Source organism: Ambystoma mexicanum, chromosome 12 (genome assembly GCF_040938575.1).
Source record: "Ambystoma mexicanum isolate Mex_15411 chromosome 12, UKY_AmexF1_1, whole genome shotgun sequence".
Classification (NCBI taxonomy): Eukaryota; Metazoa; Chordata; class Amphibia; order Caudata; family Ambystomatidae; genus Ambystoma; species Ambystoma mexicanum.
In genome coordinates this window covers 114,855,321-114,874,872 of record NC_090936.1, presented here as the reverse complement: position 1 = coordinate 114,874,872, position 19,552 = coordinate 114,855,321, and the positions used below count along the sequence as shown (strand labels likewise).

The following is a 19,552-nucleotide window of genomic DNA, read 5'->3' as shown; positions in this document are numbered from 1 at the left end:
ATTTCTGAGTAATGCGTCATAATGTTGTCAGAGTCAAAACAAACTACACAAACCTTTTCCTGGCTGTATTATGTCAAGAGGTGCGAACACTGAAGGAAACGGTCCTAGCGCTAGACCAAATCCTAGGGGCACCCCTTACCATAGAATGACTTTTTATTCTGTGCCCACTTCACACCACCTTGTGGGATGGAGGGGGGCAAAAACCACGCCCTATAGGGGCAGTTAAGTCACCTATGTTTCACAGAGCGCTTGGATTGACTTTTCACTTCTGCTTACCTTTTTGTAATCTTGATGAAGACCTCTATGAAGGTTGTGCTAACTGGGATCCGGTTCATGTGGCTCTGTGTGTGATGCTCAGTGTGTTGGGATTTTTGTGGTTGTGACTAGTGGTATTATTGGAGTATGTAGGTGATCGAAGGAGAACCCTCGGGTCACTGCTGAGTTTTTACACCATAACTCAAAATCAAGCAGTAGAGGTGAAATCACATATGCAATTTAGTTTGTTATATCTCTCGGGACTAGTCGTACCTAGCAATTATTTCAACTGTGTCCAACTGTTTGTGTTTGGTTTGTTTGTGACTTTAGCGTTGTGTGTCTTTGTGGTAAAGTGCAGCTTCCAGAGTTCCTTGGGACAACTATATAAGGGTGCTCTCTAATTCTTAACTTGTTTGGGGAACTAGTGAGGATTGAAGAAGGAATTGTTTGCAGTATAAATTGTTCAATTACCCCATATGTAAATGCTAAGAGACAGCTTTCATTTGTCCTGTTCAGTTACCCCATATGTAAATGCTAAAACAGCTTTCATTTGTCCTTTGGGGTTCTATATCAGTTTACCCTGATGCCCCAGGGAAATGCCAGATTTGCAGAACCAGTGTTAAGTATATTAGTCATGTGGTATCAGCAGAAGGAGTCGGTGTGGATCCAGCCAAAATGGACGCACTCTGTACATGGCCAAAGCCTCAGAATAAGAGAGGATCCGGAGTTTCCTCGGTTTATACAATTTTATAGGCAGGTTGTGCGTGGGTTTGCCAACATAGCACGGCCTCGGACCGATTTTAGCAAACCCTGCACCACAGAAGAAAAGTCTGAACAAGAAAGAGCATTGTTGAACTAGTTCTCACCCCAGGGAGATGTTTGGGCAGCGCAGGACCACAGAGTGTGACAGGGCATTTGCCCATCTGAAGACGACACTCACTGATGCACCAGTATAAGCACAGAGGATTTCATAGGACAGTGCACCCTCAACCACTGTAGGGCTGTTGAAGTGTCCTGGTGTGTTTTTCCGCTGATGTGCCCTGTCTTCTAGTAGAAAATCCATACCCCTGTCTGTGTAGTGCTGGGCCTCTTTAAATTGCAGCTCCTGGTTTGGTAAGTGTTTACGGCTACCCCAGTTGATAATACGGCCATACTCGTCGGGACTTTGCAAACTTGCTGTATGCTCGCCTGCAGTGTGCTGGCTGGTGGTGCTGTGATCAACCAGTTGTCCAAATATGGGAATACCACGATTACTTTCATGTGTAGGATTCTCACATTTGGGGCCAGCACCTTTTTGTACATATCAAAACCTGTTTATTCAACCAATACTGGTCAACCACATATCATCAAATATTCACCTTCTTAGGCCCAGGCAGCTGCCTCCTTAGGGTGGATTGTCAACAAAATTTGTATATAGTGAAAATGACCATGTAATGTGTTAACCTATGTATCTTTGTATCAGTGTTTCACTGGAAGTTATTGGAATAATGTTTAATTTTCTGCAAAATGTCTGTAACAACGCTGTGATACCAGAGGGTTTGGGCGTTTAACAATTGAAATAAATAAAAAATAAATGAAGGGTGCAGTTTTTAGATAATCAGTCACGGCCCTGTAAAGAAAGTGGGAATGACCAACATTAAACTGTTTTTGGACTCTTGATGTATCGAGATGTGAAGGTAGACCTCCACAAGGTCCAGCACGTAAACAAATTTCCACCTTTGCCATTAGAGGAATGATTCACTAAAGGGGCTTTGTGTGTGTTTGAGTGTGTGTAAGATATTTACAGAGCTGTTCTGGATGAGTATTGCAGCTTGCAGTAATCAGTCTGTGTTAAAGTATTCCCTGAATTGGTGAAAGGCAGCACGTTGGTTTCCACTGGAACCTGAGAGCTTATGGGTGATTAGTCTGAGGTGAAGTGGCTTGGGGTTCTCGATTTCTGCTAACTCCTTTTTTATGGCTTATGAATGGAGTCCCCCTGGAAAGACCATTTGCTTGGCTGCCAACCTAGAAGGTTGCTTGGATTTCTCATAAGCATTTGTGTCGACTTTGGTCCTTGTTACACCTGGTAGACTTAGTTTGTCCCCAAAGATTTTTAGTCCCTACAAGGCAATATGCAAATCTATGGGCCCCAGAGCAGTCTTTGTGCCACTCACAAATGTGGACGTCGATGGCCAGGAATATTTGTGCCCAATGCTGCTAACCTGACCCAGTTATAAGCCAGGTTTAATGGGAACTGTTTGCCTTTCCTTTGTATGCCTTCTAGAAGGTCTGAGCATTCTTTTTTCCTGATCTTCACTGGCCTGGAAAACTCCTCCATCGTTTCCCTTAAAATGTTCTTGATTCTGAATCTACCCTTTTATCCTCTGACCTATTCCTGCAGGATTTTTTGTTGCTGAAAGTGTGTTGTGGTAAGGAGCAGGAAGAATTTAATTCCCTCCTGTCTTATCGGAGTGTAAATCCCCCCTCCTACCCCCCCATTCTTGACACCAGAATCAAAACAGTCAAGTATACTAGGAAGAAAAACACACTGCATTCTCCACACTAACCAGGCTTCCTGGATGCCGACAAGGCATCTCAGTAACTGGTCAGTTTTCTGCATGTGCACACCATCCACCAATGTTGCTGGTGCTTATATGGCTCCTAAAACACCCAAAACCTTTGAGCATCCGAGCCTTCAGGCTCCAGCTACTGATGCAAGTGCATGCATCTGGGGAGGTGAACCCCGATCTGGCTCATTGCTCAATACCCTTTGTGGTCCTGCTCCACCTACGGTTATGTCTGACGGGGCCGCAGGGAGCATGCAATGTCGGCCAGCTCCCTGTACCCCTACAATCCCAGAAGGGTGGGTTGGGGTGGGGGGGGGGGAAATGCTCCTACATTGTGGCAGCAAGCTCTGGAGAATGATCAGAGCCTGTGAGGGATAGCCCAAAGCCCAAGTCCCCCCTTGTAGGGTGAAAAAGGATAGGTTGGTGTTGGGCAAGAGGGGGGATTAGGGTGGGTTGCTCCTCCCTTAAGGTAGAGTGGCCGCAAGTCTCTCCACGCGCCGTTGGAGGTGAGCAAGCTTAAATATTGATCCCATGCGAGAGGACGCCACCTTTTGGATTGACTGAGACAAGGGAGAGGGACATGGGGGTAATAACTGTTTGAAAATGAAATCCCTTAAGACGCACAGTGAGCAATAACCACCTGTGGTTTGTGAAAGCTGGTTATTTTTACACCCCCACACCTCCTTCCGCTCTCCAAGCAATCATCCTCTCTGCTCCCCTTGCCCCTGTACAGAGAATTATCCTGCTTAATTTATGTATTCTCTGATCATTCTTATAAGACATTTCTGTTTCAGAGCATTGTTGGATTGGTTTTCATGCTACAGAGGACTTAAATTACCTTGTACTATGTGAGACCTATATATAGCGATTGTTCTGTATGCCTCTGCCTGTTTGAAAAGCCTTGTGGTTTTCTTGCTAATCCGCTTTGAAAATGCCTCATAATGGGCTTCAGGAACATACCTGTGCTAGGTTGGGCTGTTTATTTCTTAATCTTTATTAGGACGCTGTGCATTTGGCAGGTTTCCAACATGCACCTTAATTTTAGCACACTTTCTTTTTGTTTATTTTACAACTTCTATTGAAATAACAATATTGTGTTCTCTTACTCTTAAATAATGTCTTAGCTTGTTCATCTTGGTCATTTTTGGAAGATTAAGTATAATTTACACGCCAAAACCATTCTATTCCCGATAAAGGGGGGAGATGTGGCAATTCCCCTGGACTGCCCCTCCAATGTCTCACAGACTGGCTTCCTACTGTTCTTGATTCCCCCCTCCCCTTGAATTTCTTTCTTGCAATCTAGACCCAATCCGAGGTTTCTGAAGGCTGTAAAACACTTGCTTTCTCTCCCAATAACCCTTCTTGGGGTGGCAGCGTTATTTAAGATACTTATGTTGCCTAGGTATTTCTACATCCTCCAAAACGCCCCCATTCCGCTGCCACGGACCGTTTGCCAGAGTGGACTCAACCGTTAGGAATTTGCTGTGGAGTGGGAAGCAACCCAGGATTGCTCTGTCTACGTTACAGAGCTCCGTATGGGAGAGGGGCATAAGGCTGCCGAACATGGCACACTGTTACTGGGCCTCCCAGATGGCAGTCATTAATGACTGGCTGCACAGGGATCCGAATCTACCCAATGTAAGGCTGAACAGATGTGGATGGGGAGAGGTCACACCGGTCCAAGCACTATACAGAGGTGGTATTGACACGACCCTACCAGCAATAACCTGACGTGATTAGGGTTTTGGGGGGGAGGAGGGGCATTGAATGAAGTGGCAGACCGACACTGGCTCAGCATCTGTGGCGGAACTTACTCCTGCCTGGAATCAATAAGATTGGTGTGTTTGGGACCTGGGTTCGCTGTGGTATTCTAACCCTTAACATGTGCTAGATGTGGGGTGTGGTCCCTTTTCCCACTCTACAACTTTTATGGGCGCTCTGCGGCAGAAACGTTCACCATATCCAGATTACTTACGCACTACGTGCCCAGTTCACTGATATGCATGCCATCCCACTCTGGAGGCCAACATTGTGGTGCAGCGAATCGATAGGGTTCTACCATATTTTATAACGAAGGGAGTGTCCTAATAGATTAATTCCTTGTGCACCAGGTGTGTATCTATTTTCAAAGATGCCTATCGGTGACTATTCATTCGGTACCTCCTCATGATTAAAACATACTCATTTAAGCTTTTATCAAGTACAATGTGCAGGAGTGATATTAGTTTCCTCCTTCATTGTCTTTATTCAATATTTTTCATTTCTTTTTCTTTTATTGCTGTCGAGACACCATTTGTCTCCTCAGGTTTTTTTCTTAAAGTAACAAGACATCAAAAACGTAACGGACGTGGTGAAAGAAAACCTAGAGAAATCTTTCAATGTTTATATATACATAATCCTTGCAGACAAATATGACTCCTAGTTTTTACAACATACACAGAACAGGATGGGTACAATTAAACATTAAATGTTAGTTTTATTGATGCATTAATGCACTTTTGCTATCACAGATCTGTGTTTAAATGCAATCCTTTTTATCCAGGCTGGGAATTTGGGTGAGCCTATATCCTCCTCGTTTAGTCTGAGGCAGGAGTAGATAATGGGTCAGAGTTGCCAGATCTTTGTTTCACAATTAATGTGGTGGTCACCTGACCAAATCTAGGTCAGTTTAGTTACTATTATATAAATACCTTTACCATGTACCAAGCCTCCTTCTCATCAGAGGAATTGTCCGCCCTACAGCACAAATGGTAGATGGAGGTGGGGGTTGTGGACCGTGAAGACTGGGTAGAGGCTTTGATGTGCCAGAGGTAGTGATTTCCTCCCGGTTTTGCTTGGTCCAGCTAAAGATTCTACATAGAACACATTACTTGCATAATCTTCTCCTTTAGAGGCGGTTGGGCGACCCACTGGCGATGCCCGAGATGTGATGGAGCAGATGGTATCCTTTTTCATACCATATGGGGATGCCCGCTAATACTCGCTGCAGGGACTGAGTTCTGAATAGGCTAGCAGGAGTGGTGGGGAGCCCGTCCCTGTTAAGACTAAGCTGTTGGTGTTGGGAATTTGGGATGCCCACTCCTATGGTCGCTATGACACGTTGCTTGTATCCACAGCTGCTATCCTGGCTAAAAGAAATATAGTGACGCTATGGGGCAAGCCAGCGATACCTAGGTATAGCAAATAGGTGTCGGATATGAATGTTTGCATGTCCTATGAAAGAGGAATCTGCCACGCACGAGGGTGCCTGACTAAATTCCAGAAAATATGGCACAAATGGGAGGAAGCCGGGTGATGGGGTACCATCGGGAAGCAGGTGAGTGCTGCGCAGGGCAAGCCGACCCCAGATGCCCCCCACAAAGGAATTTCTGTGCCCCCAGGCCCCTGTACCCTCTTTGCGTCCCCTCTCCCCGCTCCTTCCTGGATCCCTGCTCCCGCCTCCCATCCCGCCCCCCGTTCCCCATTGGCTAACTGGGCCCGTGGGTTCGGGTCTAGCGACCCGCGGCAGCCTCCCTGCTTCCTTTACCATCGGGAAGCAGGTGAGTGCTGCGCAGGGCAAGCCGACCCCAGATGCCCCCCACAAAGGAATTTCTGTGCACCTGCCCCCCCATGCCACCATTTTGGGGCCAGGAGGCCCTTGCTGCCTCCCTTCTGCACGGCAGCTTTCCTCCCTCAGTCCCGCCCCCTTTGTCCTCCCCTTGCCCTGATTCGTCCACCTCCCCTTTATCCCCGACTTTCCCAGGGCAGCCCTCTGCCCGGCAGCCCCTGTGGCGAAGGGCCCCAAGGCAAAGGGCGGCTCCTACAGAGGCGGCTCCAGGATGTGTCAGCAGGTGTCCGCAAGGGACGCCAAGGAAGCCAACAAACACCAACAAAAACTGTGAGTGTGGCATGGGTGGGGAGTAGAGCAATCACTCTACTCCAGAAAACCCCCGCCACTCTATCTTACCTACCAATAACATAGAGTGCCATAATACTAGCATGTCCACTCCTTGATGGAATTGTGAATGTTAGCATGTCCACTCCTTGATGGAATTGTGAATGTTGGCATGTCCACTCTTAGATGGAATTATGAATGTTAGCATGTCCACTCTTAGATGGAATTGTGAATGTTAGCATGTCCACTCCTTGATGGAATTGTGAATGTTAGCATGTCCACTCCTTGATGGAATTGTGAGTGTTAGCATGTCCACTCTTAGATGGAATTGTGAGTGTTAGCATGTCCACTCTTAGATGGAATTGTGAGTGTTAGCATGTCCACTCTTAGATGGAATTGTGAGTGTTAGCATGTCCACTCTTAGATGGAATTGTGAGTGTTAGCATGTCCACTCTTAGATGGAATTGTGAGTGTTAGCATGTCCACTCTTAGATGGAATTGTGAATGTTAGCATGTCCACTCTTAGATGGAATTATGAATGTTAGCATGTCCACTCTTAGATGGAATTGTGAATGTTAGCATGTCCACTCTTAGATGGAATTGTGAATGTTAGCATGTCCACTCCTTGATGGAATTGTGAATGTTAGCATGTCCACTCTTAGATGGAATTGTGAATGTTAGCATGTCCACTCTTAGATGGAATTGTGAATGTTAGCATGTCCACTCCTTGATGGAATTGTGAGTGTTAGCATGTCCACTCTTAGATGGAATTGTGAATGTTAGCATGTTCCACTCTTAGATGGAATTATGAATGTTAGCATGTCCACTCTTAGATGGAATTGTGAATGTTAGCATGTCCACTCTTAGATGGAATTATGAATGTTAGCATGTCCACTCTTAGATGGAATTATGAATGTTAGCATGTCCACTCTTAGATGGAATTATGAATGTTAGCATGTCCACTCTTAGATGGAATTGCAAATGTTAGCATGTCCACTCTTAGATGGAATTGTGAATGTTAGCATGTCCACTCCTTGATGGAATTGTGAATGTTAGCATGTTCTTAGATGGAATTGTGAATGTTAGCATGTCCACTCCTTGATGGAATTGTGAATGTTAGCATGTCCACTCCTTGATGGAATTGTGAATGTTAGCATGTCCACTCCTTGATGGAATTGTGAATGTTAGCATGTTCTTAGATGGAATTGTGAATGTTAGCATGTCCACTCTTAGATGGAATTGTGAATGTTAGCATGTTCCACTCTTAGATGGAATTATGAATGTTAGCATGTCCACTCTTAGATGGAATTGTGAATGTTAGCATGTCCACTCTTAGATGGAATTGTGAATGTTAGCATGTCCACTCTTAGATGGAATTGTGAATGTTAGCATGTCCACTCCTTGATGGAATTGTGAATGTTAGCATGTTCTTAGATGGAATTGTGAATGTTAGCATGTCCACTCTTAGATGGAATTGTGAATGTTAGCATGTTCCACTCTTAGATGGAATTATGAATGTTAGCATGTCCACTCTTAGATGGAATTGTGAATGTTAGCATGTCCACTCTTAGATGGAATTGTGAATGTTAGCATGTCCACTCCTTGATGGAATTGTGAATGTTAGCATGTTCTTAGATGGAATTGTGAATGTTAGCATGTCCACTCTTAGATGGAATTGTGAATGTTAGCATGTCCACTCTTAGATGGAATTGTGAATGTTAGCATGTCCACTCCTTGATGGAATTGTGAATGTTAGCATGTCCACTCCTTGATGGAATTGTGAATGTTAGCATGTTCTTAGATGGAATTGTGAATGTTAGCATGTCCACTCTTAGATGGAATTGTGAATGTTAGCATGTCCACTCTTAGATGGAATTGTGAATGTTAGCATTTAGAAGTACGCCGGATAGCCCTCTGAGAAAGATACACTAGAATTTGCAGTTAGAAGCTGTCCCCAATTAGCCTCTCTGTGAAAGTTGAATTTAAAATTGTTCCCATCTGCATTTAGAAGTGTACTCAGTTGCATTCAGAGGCTGCGCCCGATAGCCTCTCTGTGAAAGTTGAACTTAGATCTGTCACCACCCGCATTAGAACTGCTCCCACCTCCATCTAGAAGTGTACCCAATTGCAGTTGAAGTTGCGCCGGATAGCCTCTCTGAGAAAGTTGAATTAGAATTGTTCCCTCTTGCATGTAGAAGTGTACCCAACGGCATTTAGAAGTGTACCCAATTGCATTTAGAAGCTGCACCCAATAGCCTCTCTGAGAAAGTCGAATTTAGAATTGTCCTCACCTGCATTTGAATTGTACCCAATTGCATTTAGAAGCTGCGCCCAATAGCCTTTCTGCGAAAGTTGAATTTAAATCCGTTACCACCCGCATTAGAACTGCTCCCACCTGCTCCTGGAAGTGTATCCAATTAGAGTTGGAAGTTGCGCCGGTTAGCCTCTATGAGAAAGTTGATTTAGAACTGTTCTCTCTTACATGTAGAAATGTACCCAACGGCATTTAGAAGTGTACCCAATTGCATTCAGAAGCTGCACCCAATAGCCTCTCTGTGAAAGCTGAAATTTAGAACTGTTCCCACTTGCATTTAGAAGTGTACCCAGTTGCACCTGAAAGTTTGCACCAAATAGCCTCTCTGTGAAAGTTGAATAAAGAACTGTTCCCACTCGCAACTAGAATTGTACCCCGCACCTCCTCAGAGAAAGTTGAATTAGAATTGTACCCTCTTGCAATTAGAAGTGTATCCAACAGCATTTTAGAAATATACCCAATTGCATTTAGAAGCTGCACCCAATAGCCTATCTGATAGCTGATTGTAAAACGGTTCCCACCTTAATTTAGAAGTGTACCCAATAGCATTTTAGAAGTGTACCCAGTTACACTTGAAAGTTGCACCCAATAGCCTCTCTGTGAAAGTTGAATTCAGAACTGTTCCCAGCAGCGTTTAGAAGTGTACGAGGGTGTGAACTAGACGATGATAATGACTGAACGAATGTGTGGAGCGGACGAATTTGTACAACAGACGATGCTTAATATGCTTTGGAATGAAGGAAACACTTGAAAACATACATCATACCACACCCCACGCTTACTCTCCCTCTTACACCACCACTCATCTAGAACACAGAGATACTATGACACCATTCGGTATAACTGTTCTCATATCCACATCTCCCTCTTACTCCACATCACTCTAAGTAATCATTGCTGGATTCACACCCCCCAGCCAGGCGTTCTCCTCAGGCCTAACGCAGCCACACTCGTTCTGGGTAAAACCGACCAGAGCAAACACATACTCCTGACCTCTCAACCACCACACGTACAACTAAAAAGCAGCTACCACTCGATTTCCACACCAGCTGCACACATACCTAGTGCACACACGCACTTTTGGACTCCCTCTACTCTCTATACTGACATGAACTTCGGTTCCCAAGGGCGTTCAACCTACCAGCGCCTTCAGACCATACCAATGGTATATAAGGCGCTATATAAATGCAAAATAACAATAACAATATGGACAAGTTGTATTGTTTGTGTTCTTGTTTTGGCACGCTTTGTACATTGCCTTTTTATACGCCTGGAACTTTTTGCATTCTGTCCATCATTGTGCTGCTTTGGTTTTGTTGGTTGTATGTTTTAAATTATAATATGCGTTCTAAAAAATATATATAATTTCCACATTGTTTTTCACATATTAAGACAGTATAAATATACATTCTTGGTTAGATGAGTCACAAAATGCACAGATGTGGTCCAAATGACTCGGTACGGAAAATCGCAGTTGTATGTGATGAATGGGATCGCGTGTACAACGTACCAACGCCCATATCTTGTTTTTTTTTCTTCATGATGCCATGGCTGTGTGCTTCTCATTGCTTAAGTATAATCTATTTCCTGTCCTCCAGTCTTGTAATTGTTATTTGTATAGCTTAACCCTATGGGTCTTGTACTTGCCTGTTCTGCTAAGCGTTAATTGTACTACTCATTGGTGCCCCTTCCTCCTCAGTTCAGCCTTGCTGTTTGGTCATTGGTCATTGGTAATTGGGTGAGTGGCTTTGCTCACCTTGGGTTATGAGAAACCTTACTAAACCCTATGTAGGCTTTTCCTATCCAAGGTACAAACTCCCCTAACGCAGTTTCCTGAAACCAGATCACAATTCAGCACACTGCAATCTGTTTGCCCCCTGAAATCCTTAGTCCCTCCCCAACAATTTAGCTTGAATATGTTGGTCATCATGCAGCCTTAAGCAGCTTGTGGGCTTAAGATGTTTTTGTAAAAAAATATTTTTGGGAATCCTGTTTATGCCCCAAAAAGGTCTAGTTTTTACATCTGATGCACTGATCTTGTTTCATCTCCCTCTATCACTATTCCTTATTTTTGCCTGGTTCTGGTCGCTGTGTGAGCTCCTATTTTTGTCTCTTCTTTCCTGAGCTCTCATTCTGCTCTGCCACTTGCTACAGCATGTTCTCATTCGGTCACACTCTATTCCTCTTCCTGCCTGCAAAGCCAGTAACTCCAAACTTCAACACTGGGAGCCATTAAAGGAGTGCTTGCCAAGGCTTTGTCCAGATACGCTACAGGAAGTGCCTGTAATAGGCAAAACAGGAGACGAGGAGAAATGTTGTCCGTGCAAAATCCTAAATGAAGAGCTCTTATGATAACTCGGTTGACTTATTAAGATAACCGAAGGAAGGAAGGAAATCAAATCATAATAGGCACAACAAAGCAGGAATGAACAGGATGATAGTCAAATGTGATAACACATTGGTTGCGTGGGAGCCTTGGAGTAAGTCATAATGCACAAAGATTACCACATTTCAAAGGAGTTGTCTCCAGTCAGAAGCACTTTTTTTTTTAACCAGCACAAGTGAATAAACGCCACAGAGGGATTCTTTTTGTTTCAACTATTGTGGCTGTCGATTAGAACAAGGATTGTACGGTTGCATGTATGCCAGTACACGCATGTGGACCGAATTGCCCAAGATCTTGAGTTGCCTAATGAGAGTATTTACAATTGGCTATTTAAATGGCATGGATTTATTTACTGGATTACAGATATTTGATGCTGGAGAGATGTTTGGGATCATGCAAGTGGAAGAGATGGAAGAGGAGATGGAGGAAGAGAGCGAAGAAATTGTGGAAGAGAAGAAAAAGCAACCCAACCCTGGAAGTGAACCCTGTTTTAAAGTGATTGTAACCAACGAACATGGTATTCAAGCATCTAACCCCAACTGGTAGGTGATTGTTGTAGCCCTTGGTGGGTATGAAATTGCCATGTTCAATATATTTCGTGCCTTGATATAAACATTAGAAATGTATGTAGCCAAAAAATGGAGCAAAGCTAAATTTAAAAAAGAAATATAAATGTGTCAAACTGCCTATTTCTTTCTTGAAAATGTACTGAAGATATTGTGTGACTCGATTGGAGAGTGCTGGGGATGTAAAACAAAGCATGATGAGCATTAATTGCCTCACCGATTCTGATGACATCCCGGTTCTAGAACAGTTTTAAATGTAGGCCCCCTGTGCACACTCATTACTCCACTCCAACAGCATGTTGGGACCATACCAATGGTGAAAGGCACTATACAAATAACAATTACATTACACTCTTCTAACACTGCTGTCTTTCAAAACGGACACATTGTATTGTAAATTGCATATTACAAAATGGAGCGATCACCTGGTTGAAATTCTAAGTTTGGAAGGCAAAAATGCAGAAATGGTTAAAAATGAATCGAGAGATTTTGAACCATTCGTAAAACATTTACATTGACTAAATCTTTTACCACATTGTTTGTGTAAGTTGCTAATTTGACATGGTGTCCAAAATTAACATAAAATGCAGTACGCTCTAAAAACCTTGGTTATATTCCATGTTGGTTAAGCATATTCCTGGCACATTTTTGAAAGAATAAACATACACTTTCCTTCTCTTTTTATGAATGTATCGTACACATTTTATATTTTCTGACAAAAACTGTCCCCAGGCTTCTCCTCTCAGCCCACCCTCTTCTAAAATTATGGAGGGAGCGATTGATCAACCATTTTATTCCTCCTATCAAACTTCTGAGAATGTGTGTATGTGTGCTCTCTGGAGTTGGTGATTCAAACATACAAACATTTTATAACATGCACATTTGTCAGAAACAATGGTCTGAAGCCATTATGTTCCCACATTTTATTTTATGAAAAGCATCAAAGAGCCCTAATTGGTTCACCTTTGCCCTTTCTCATAGCAGTATTTTGAATTAATACAATATGATCATACTCGATTATCCACTTTGGAATGATAACTGCTTATCAGAAAGCAATTTAAATGGTAATTTTAGGTTCTGAAAATGTGCTTTACTCAGTAAGAAAATTGCAATTTTCTTCTAACTACAGCGCATACTCGAAGTTATCTTTAGAAAATTGTTAGAAATTAACATTTCTCAACGATTGTTGGTATATATTTGCTCTGCTTTTTTGTATTCTGTATACTTGTTTCTTATATTATAAAAGAAGGATAAGATGGTAAACTTTCTCTACTTCCACCCCTCCTTCTCCCACAACGATTAGACACCTCTGACAGATTCTCCGGCACTACAGGTCTTGACAACATAGACTGCGTGCAACATTCCAAATTTCAAAAAACATTTTTGTTTAATACAGAATATTTAAATTAAAACATAAGATACTACCCACACCTAACACAGTGTACAAAACTACCACTAAAACCTACAAAATCTAAAAAGCTAAATTTCAAATAAACCACTTACAAATGGACACAGACGAAATCACATATCACAGTACATAGAAAAAACCTAAATGTGTCACTAAAACAACATATAATCCCAACATGTTTCTGTTCTTTAAAGCCCCTTTCGGGCGAACATTCTTCAGGAGAACCTTTAAAACATCCACTATTCTTCTCAACACCGTGTTGAATGGGTAGTTTCAGGCAACCAGCCTGCAAAGAAGGGAAACAGAGGAAACTAATCAGATCCCCAGGGGAGGGGGTATTACCAAATGTAAAAGTGGAGTTGACTCAGTCAAGAGAACAATTCCACAAAAAGGTTTAGAAATTAAACCAATTAGATTTACCTTAATGTGGTGAATCTTCAACGCACGTCTGTAAATGACAGGCTGTTTTTTAGGTTTTTTCTATGTACTGTGATATGTGATTTCGTCTGTGTCCATTTGTAAGTGGTTTATTTGAAATTTAGCTTTTTAGCTTTTTAGATTTTGTAGGTTTTAGTGGTAGTTTTGTACACTGTTAGGTGTGGGTAGTATCTTATGTTTTAATTTAAATATTCTGTATTAAACAAAAATGTTTTTTGAAATTTGGAATGTTGCACGCAGTCTATGTTGTCAAGACCTGTAGTGCCGGAGAATCTGTCAGAGGTGTCTAATCGTTGGGGGAGAAGGAGGGGTGGAAGTAGAGAAAGTTTACCATTTTATCCTTCTTTTATAATATAATCTATGTTCCTATTGGAGTAAGATGTGGTACATATAAATAGGATCCTGTGTACCTATTTGATTACATACTTGTTTCTTATGCCATTTTTACAATGTGTTAAGGTTTAATTGTTAACCATGTACACAATAAAAAATGAACATTGTAAACTTTTTCTTTAACATTTTGCAATCAAAATATTTTTTTGCTGATATATGGTAGTTTATATAGCACCTATGCACAATGTGTTTCAAAGCGCTTCAAGGAAAGGGAGGGAACAAGGGAAACTACAATTACATTCTTACAGGCCATGAACAGTAAGGATGTGAAATTACCGATCATACTCAGCCGGACGACATTTCAGATAGTGCAAGAGCTAAGACGCTGATAAGGAATCGGACGGGGAGAGTGGAAAGGAAATGGAGACGGGCAACTACTGTACTAGGCCTGACGACATTTCTGGTAGAGCCGGAGAAAAACAAAAGGTGAGGGAAAAGGGTGCAGAAAGGAGGAGAGGAACAAAACCAGAGACTATCGTACTAGGCCTGACAACATTTCAGATGGGGCGGGGGTGGGAGCAAGTAATGGGAGGTGGGGAGGAGACAGACGAGGTTGCTATCATACTAGGTGCCGGGACAATTCTGATAGAGTAAGTGCATAGAAGAAAGTAAGGGGCGCCAATTTTTTTGCACACCATTTTTCCATTATCAAAGTATCCGTCGTCCTTGGAAAGGGCAGTGCTCTGATCAAAACATTCTGCTGTGAGCACACAGTTTAATTTTGGGTGCTGGCCCCCCAATTCTTGGTTGCGCTTGGCCACTGGTTGGCAGGTAGTGCTTTTGAAGACATGCTTTTGTTTCACTATGCACAAACACTAGTCATGAACAGTAAATAGAAAAGAAATGGACAAAGTTGTAAACCCTGCACCCTGGTCCCTTTTTTAAAAGCCTGTCAGACATCCTCCTGCAGAGCCCCAGTCCATGTGCCTGTCCCCTCACCTTCTCCTGTATGGACAATACTCCCTCAGTTGTATGGCAAGGTTACTTCCGGAAACGTGCAGTGCCAATGTTTGACTACAAATTCAATGAGGTTCCCCACATCAGAAGAATCCTGTGCTGCTCTCATTCTACTTTTAGCCTTAGAAATGCATGCACCACCCTCAAAGTTATGGGGTTTTCTCTGATTGTGCTGCTGTCCATAACGTTTGGGGTGACCTAGCAAACTTCTCCTTACCACCTGATTTTCAGACAAAAAGAGAGATGGACCTAGAGTGATTCTGGGGGGAAGAAGCGGTATAGAGTGGCATGTGATGTGCTAGTTATACCTAGTTTTGTATCCATTTAATTAACTGTCGTAATCTTTCTGTCTGGATATTGCTGAGCAGATTCTGGGAGGCTGGCATTCCACTATTGGACAGTCCCCTCTAAGTCTGAATGTTGCAAAGTGTCCATTTGGAGGGCTGTGGGTCAGCCCCAGACCATTTTCAGGATATCGCAAGACAAGCTGGACCCAAGTGAAACACTGGTGAGGCGCGGGGGGTGGAGGTGAAGGGATCTGAATAAGACAGATGGACACCGGAAGATGGCAGAAACCACCATTGGCTCAGCCAATACCACTGTGTTGGTAACCTCGGCCTCCTGATTGACAGGGGACCCCTCTGTGACATGCCACCCCTCCCCTGCCCCTGAGACTGGTGGGAGCAACCTGAACCTGTCCTGTTCAAGGTACATGGCCCGTTTTTCTGTTGTAGGAGCGTGCATCTGCATTTCCACTGCAAGGCCCGGAACAGCTTCTGGCTAAACTGCTGGAACTCTTCATGGGCATCTTCAAGGCCCTGCTGGGACTCTGGAAATCTGCTGTGCTGCCCTCCACCAGCCGACAAGCCTGCAGGAAGAGTAAAGTTCAACCTCCGAGTTGCAGTGTGCCTCCTGAATCCATCCAGGGTTAATGCAAGAAGTGCCTCAGTGGAGATCTGTGAGGATCTCCTTCTTTGTGGGACCAAATCTGGGAGGTCTCCCTTACAGCCTGAGGTCTCCAGGGGAACCTAAAAGCCGCTGGCTGTGAAGTCCTCAAACCCACATGCTTACATTGTGACCACAATGGTGAACCATGTTTTCCCCAGCAATGTTTCTTTACCTTGGACCGTTTTTACCTTTCTAGTGGCTCACAGGCCCGAGATCTCTTATTGTGACTCGGTCACCTCCCAATTTGGTTTGCAGCGTAAAGTGCTGCTTTCCTTACAGCTATCCATGGCTTTGCCAGGACAGTGATGTCCCCGGGACAAACCCGAGAAACTTACAATAGGATGAGATGTGGTATCCAACTCCGTCCCATTCCAATCCTGAGACCCTTCCCATAGCATGAGATGTGATATCCAACTCCTTCCTGTTCCAACCCTATCCAGGTCTTCTGTGTGTCATCCTTGATTACCCCAGAGGCGGTGGCTGCTCCTCCTTTTGCTGTAACTCTACATAAGACCCTATTTTGCATGTTTGCGTTTGTCCTGCATTGAACTTCAGTACTTTACCCGCACCAGCTGAGTGGACCCTCCTGCCTACTCTGCGCAGGAACGTATTGTCACACCTAAAAGAACACCTAAAAGACCAAGACTTGGTGCTTATATTAAGATATTTAAAGTGTGCCTTTGTGTATTATTGTAATTATTTGTATAACATGTGTGGGTCTTTTTCTTATCAAGTCTGCCAAGTGTTAACTGTACTACACAACTGTGTCTGTGAACTGTGTATTAAATATTGTAGGCTTTGGAAGCCGGTTTTGACATAGGTTCTCTAATTGTAATTGTTTATTTGTAAAGCGCTTCTACACAACTGAAGTCTTTCAAACCGCTTCAAGGCGGGTAGGTAACAAGGGATTAGTTGTCAGGCTTAGGCCTTGAAGATTCGGAATGATCTAACAGTAACCAGCATACTTGGCCAGAGGCATATCTGCTAGTGTAAGTGTGTGACAGTGTGGGGAGAAGAGGCGAGGGGAGGGATAGGAATGTACAGTACAAAAAACGACAATACTATGCCTGGCTAGGGAGCGGAGACAGAAGGACAGACTGACTTGCTGGCCTAGTACATTTAAGGTTGTGCAAGAGCGCAGAGAACAGGACGTGCAAGGGAGGGGGAGAAGTGCGCCCAGAAGCACGGCCAAGGGCTAAGTTTAGTTGATTATTTGTATAGTGCAACCTAACCCTATGGTATCTGGTTGCTTCGAACATTTGTTACAGTTGCAGTACAGAAGACGGAGAGCAGAGAGCAAAATAATTGTGATGACCAGGTTACAAAATGGTCAGCGTTACAATTACAGTAGATGAAGAATGCAAGAATGAAAGACCAGGTTACAAAGTGGTCGGATTAGCAACAACCAGGTTACATAGTAGTCTGTAGGTCTGCAACTTGGCAGATGTTTGGTATACGAGAGAGACATTGGACTAAGGAGAAATACACCCTAGACTGACGAGGCAGAGATCGGCACAGCAATAGTGCAATAGTTAATGACAAACAGGGAGGGCATACTCCAGGTGCTGAAGAAACATATCCAGTGAGAGGCAAGCTAACCTTGCTGGGTGAATAGTAGATCCTTCATGTTGGATCTAAAAGACCAGAAGGAAGGTTCGGCTCTAATGTCTGCTGGGCGTGCGGAGCGGTTGCCCCTCTCGTGGAGCATAATGTAGTAATGCCAAGCAAACTGCAGAGGCCCGGGGCAAGTGCAGGACTGGCAGGGGAGGCTGGGAACAGTAGGGTTCTGGAGGTGCACCAGGTAACCAGTCAGCAAGCTGAGCAGGTTGGGGAAGAGAAAAGAGGGGAAGGAAGCGAGGAGAGAGGAGGTTAGCAGGGAGAGGTAGAGAGAAAGAGGAAGCGAAAAGGAAGGTCTTGAGGAGTTTCTGGAATTTAACAAGGTTTGGTTCAAGACGAAGAGAGGCAGGGAGGCTGTTCCAGAGGGAGGCACCTGCAGAGGATAAGGATCTACCTCCAAATCTCTGTTTGGGAAAACGGCTCACACGCAGAGAGTTGGAGGAGGCAGAGCAGAGGGCTCTAGGAGAGTATTTGGGAAGAGAGCATTGTGGACTATTCAGGGGGACTTGAACTTGATCCTTGCAGCCACGGGGAGCCAGTGGTGTGATTTCAGTGCTAGAGAGATGCGGTCCTTGGGCTTGAGGCCAAAGATAAGTCTTGCAGTTCTGTTCTGGATAAGTTGAAGAGGTCGAAGAGAAGTGGGAAGATTGAGAGAGACTGTTGCAGTAGTCCAGTCTGGAGAGGACCATGGCACTGGAGGCAGTGAGCCTCTGGGAGAAGATGAAAAAAGGTAGAATACCTCTGAGGAGGTGCAGCTGGTAGTGAGATTTTTTGGACACGTCCGAGATGTGAGAAGGAGAGTGTAGAGTCGAAGATGACCCCCAGATTTTTTGCCTCACCAATGGGTGGAGGCGCAGGACCAAGGAAGGGAGGCCAGAGTGGGAAAGTGGGAGCGGGAGTCCCAATGAGGACGATCTCAGTCTTGCTGGCAGTAAGGCAGGGATCATTAGCAGCACACCAGGACGGAATTGTGGACAGTCTGGAATGAGCAAGGAGGAAGAAGAGGCCAAGGGTAGCCTGCAAGAGAGCGGTGGGTCATCCGCTTAACAGTGAAAGTTGGAGGTGAAGGCCGAGATCATATGGGCCATGTAGATGTTGAAAAAACAGGGGGATATATTAGATCCCTGTGGATCTACACCACAAGTAGAGAGGGCGATAGCTGAGAGAAAGGACCCAGGTTCCACCTGGCGAAGGACAGTCATATATAAAGGAGGCAAGCCACACCAGGGCCTGATCTGTGATGCCCAGGGTATCGCAGAGACTGGAGATCAGGATGTTGTGGTTTACTGTTTCAAAGGCAGAGGAGAGGTCAAGGAGGATGAGGACCGAGGGATAGTTGGAGTCCAGGTTTGTGAGCAGGTCTTTACGGGTGTTCAAAAGAGCAATTTCCATGCCTCTGGATGCTCTAAGGCCAGACTGATTATCATGGAGACAACCAACAGATTCGGTGTGGAGGGTAAACTGAGAGAAAGCCAACTTCGCCAGGAGTTTGCCCAGGAAAGGAGTGATGGAGATCGGGCGATAGTTTGCTGGATTGGAAGGGTCGGCAGAGGGTTATTTGAGAACAGGGTGCACAAGAGAATGCTTGAGGGAGAAGTGGGGACAACTCTAGTGGTGAAGGAGAGGTTGCAGAGGTCTGCCAAGGCTTTAGCTGGAGAGCCAATGTTGTCCTTGATGGTTTGGAGGGGCAAGGGTACAGCTGTGAGGAGAGAGGTTTCATGGAGCGGACTTGTCTGGAAAAACCCTCAGGTGTGACATGGGAGAGGGAGGAGAGAATATGGGGCGTGGTGGGGGTTGGCGGAAAGGGGCCGAGGAGATGATGGTGCATATGTGGGTGCGGTTGGAGAGAG

The 19,552-nt window shown here is 44.3% G+C and overlaps 1 protein-coding gene across 1 annotated transcript in view; it reads left to right on the top strand.

Moving 5' to 3' along the window:
• Window positions 1-19,552, top strand: part of TTLL12 (tubulin tyrosine ligase like 12) — a 498,173-nt gene that overhangs the window by 99,586 nt on the left and 379,035 nt on the right. Inside the window, exon 2 of the mRNA XM_069628126.1 lies at window positions 11,739-11,917. Coding sequence (XP_069484227.1) covers window positions 11,739-11,917 — 179 coding nt within the window. The remainder of the gene's footprint in view (window positions 1-11,738; window positions 11,918-19,552) is intronic.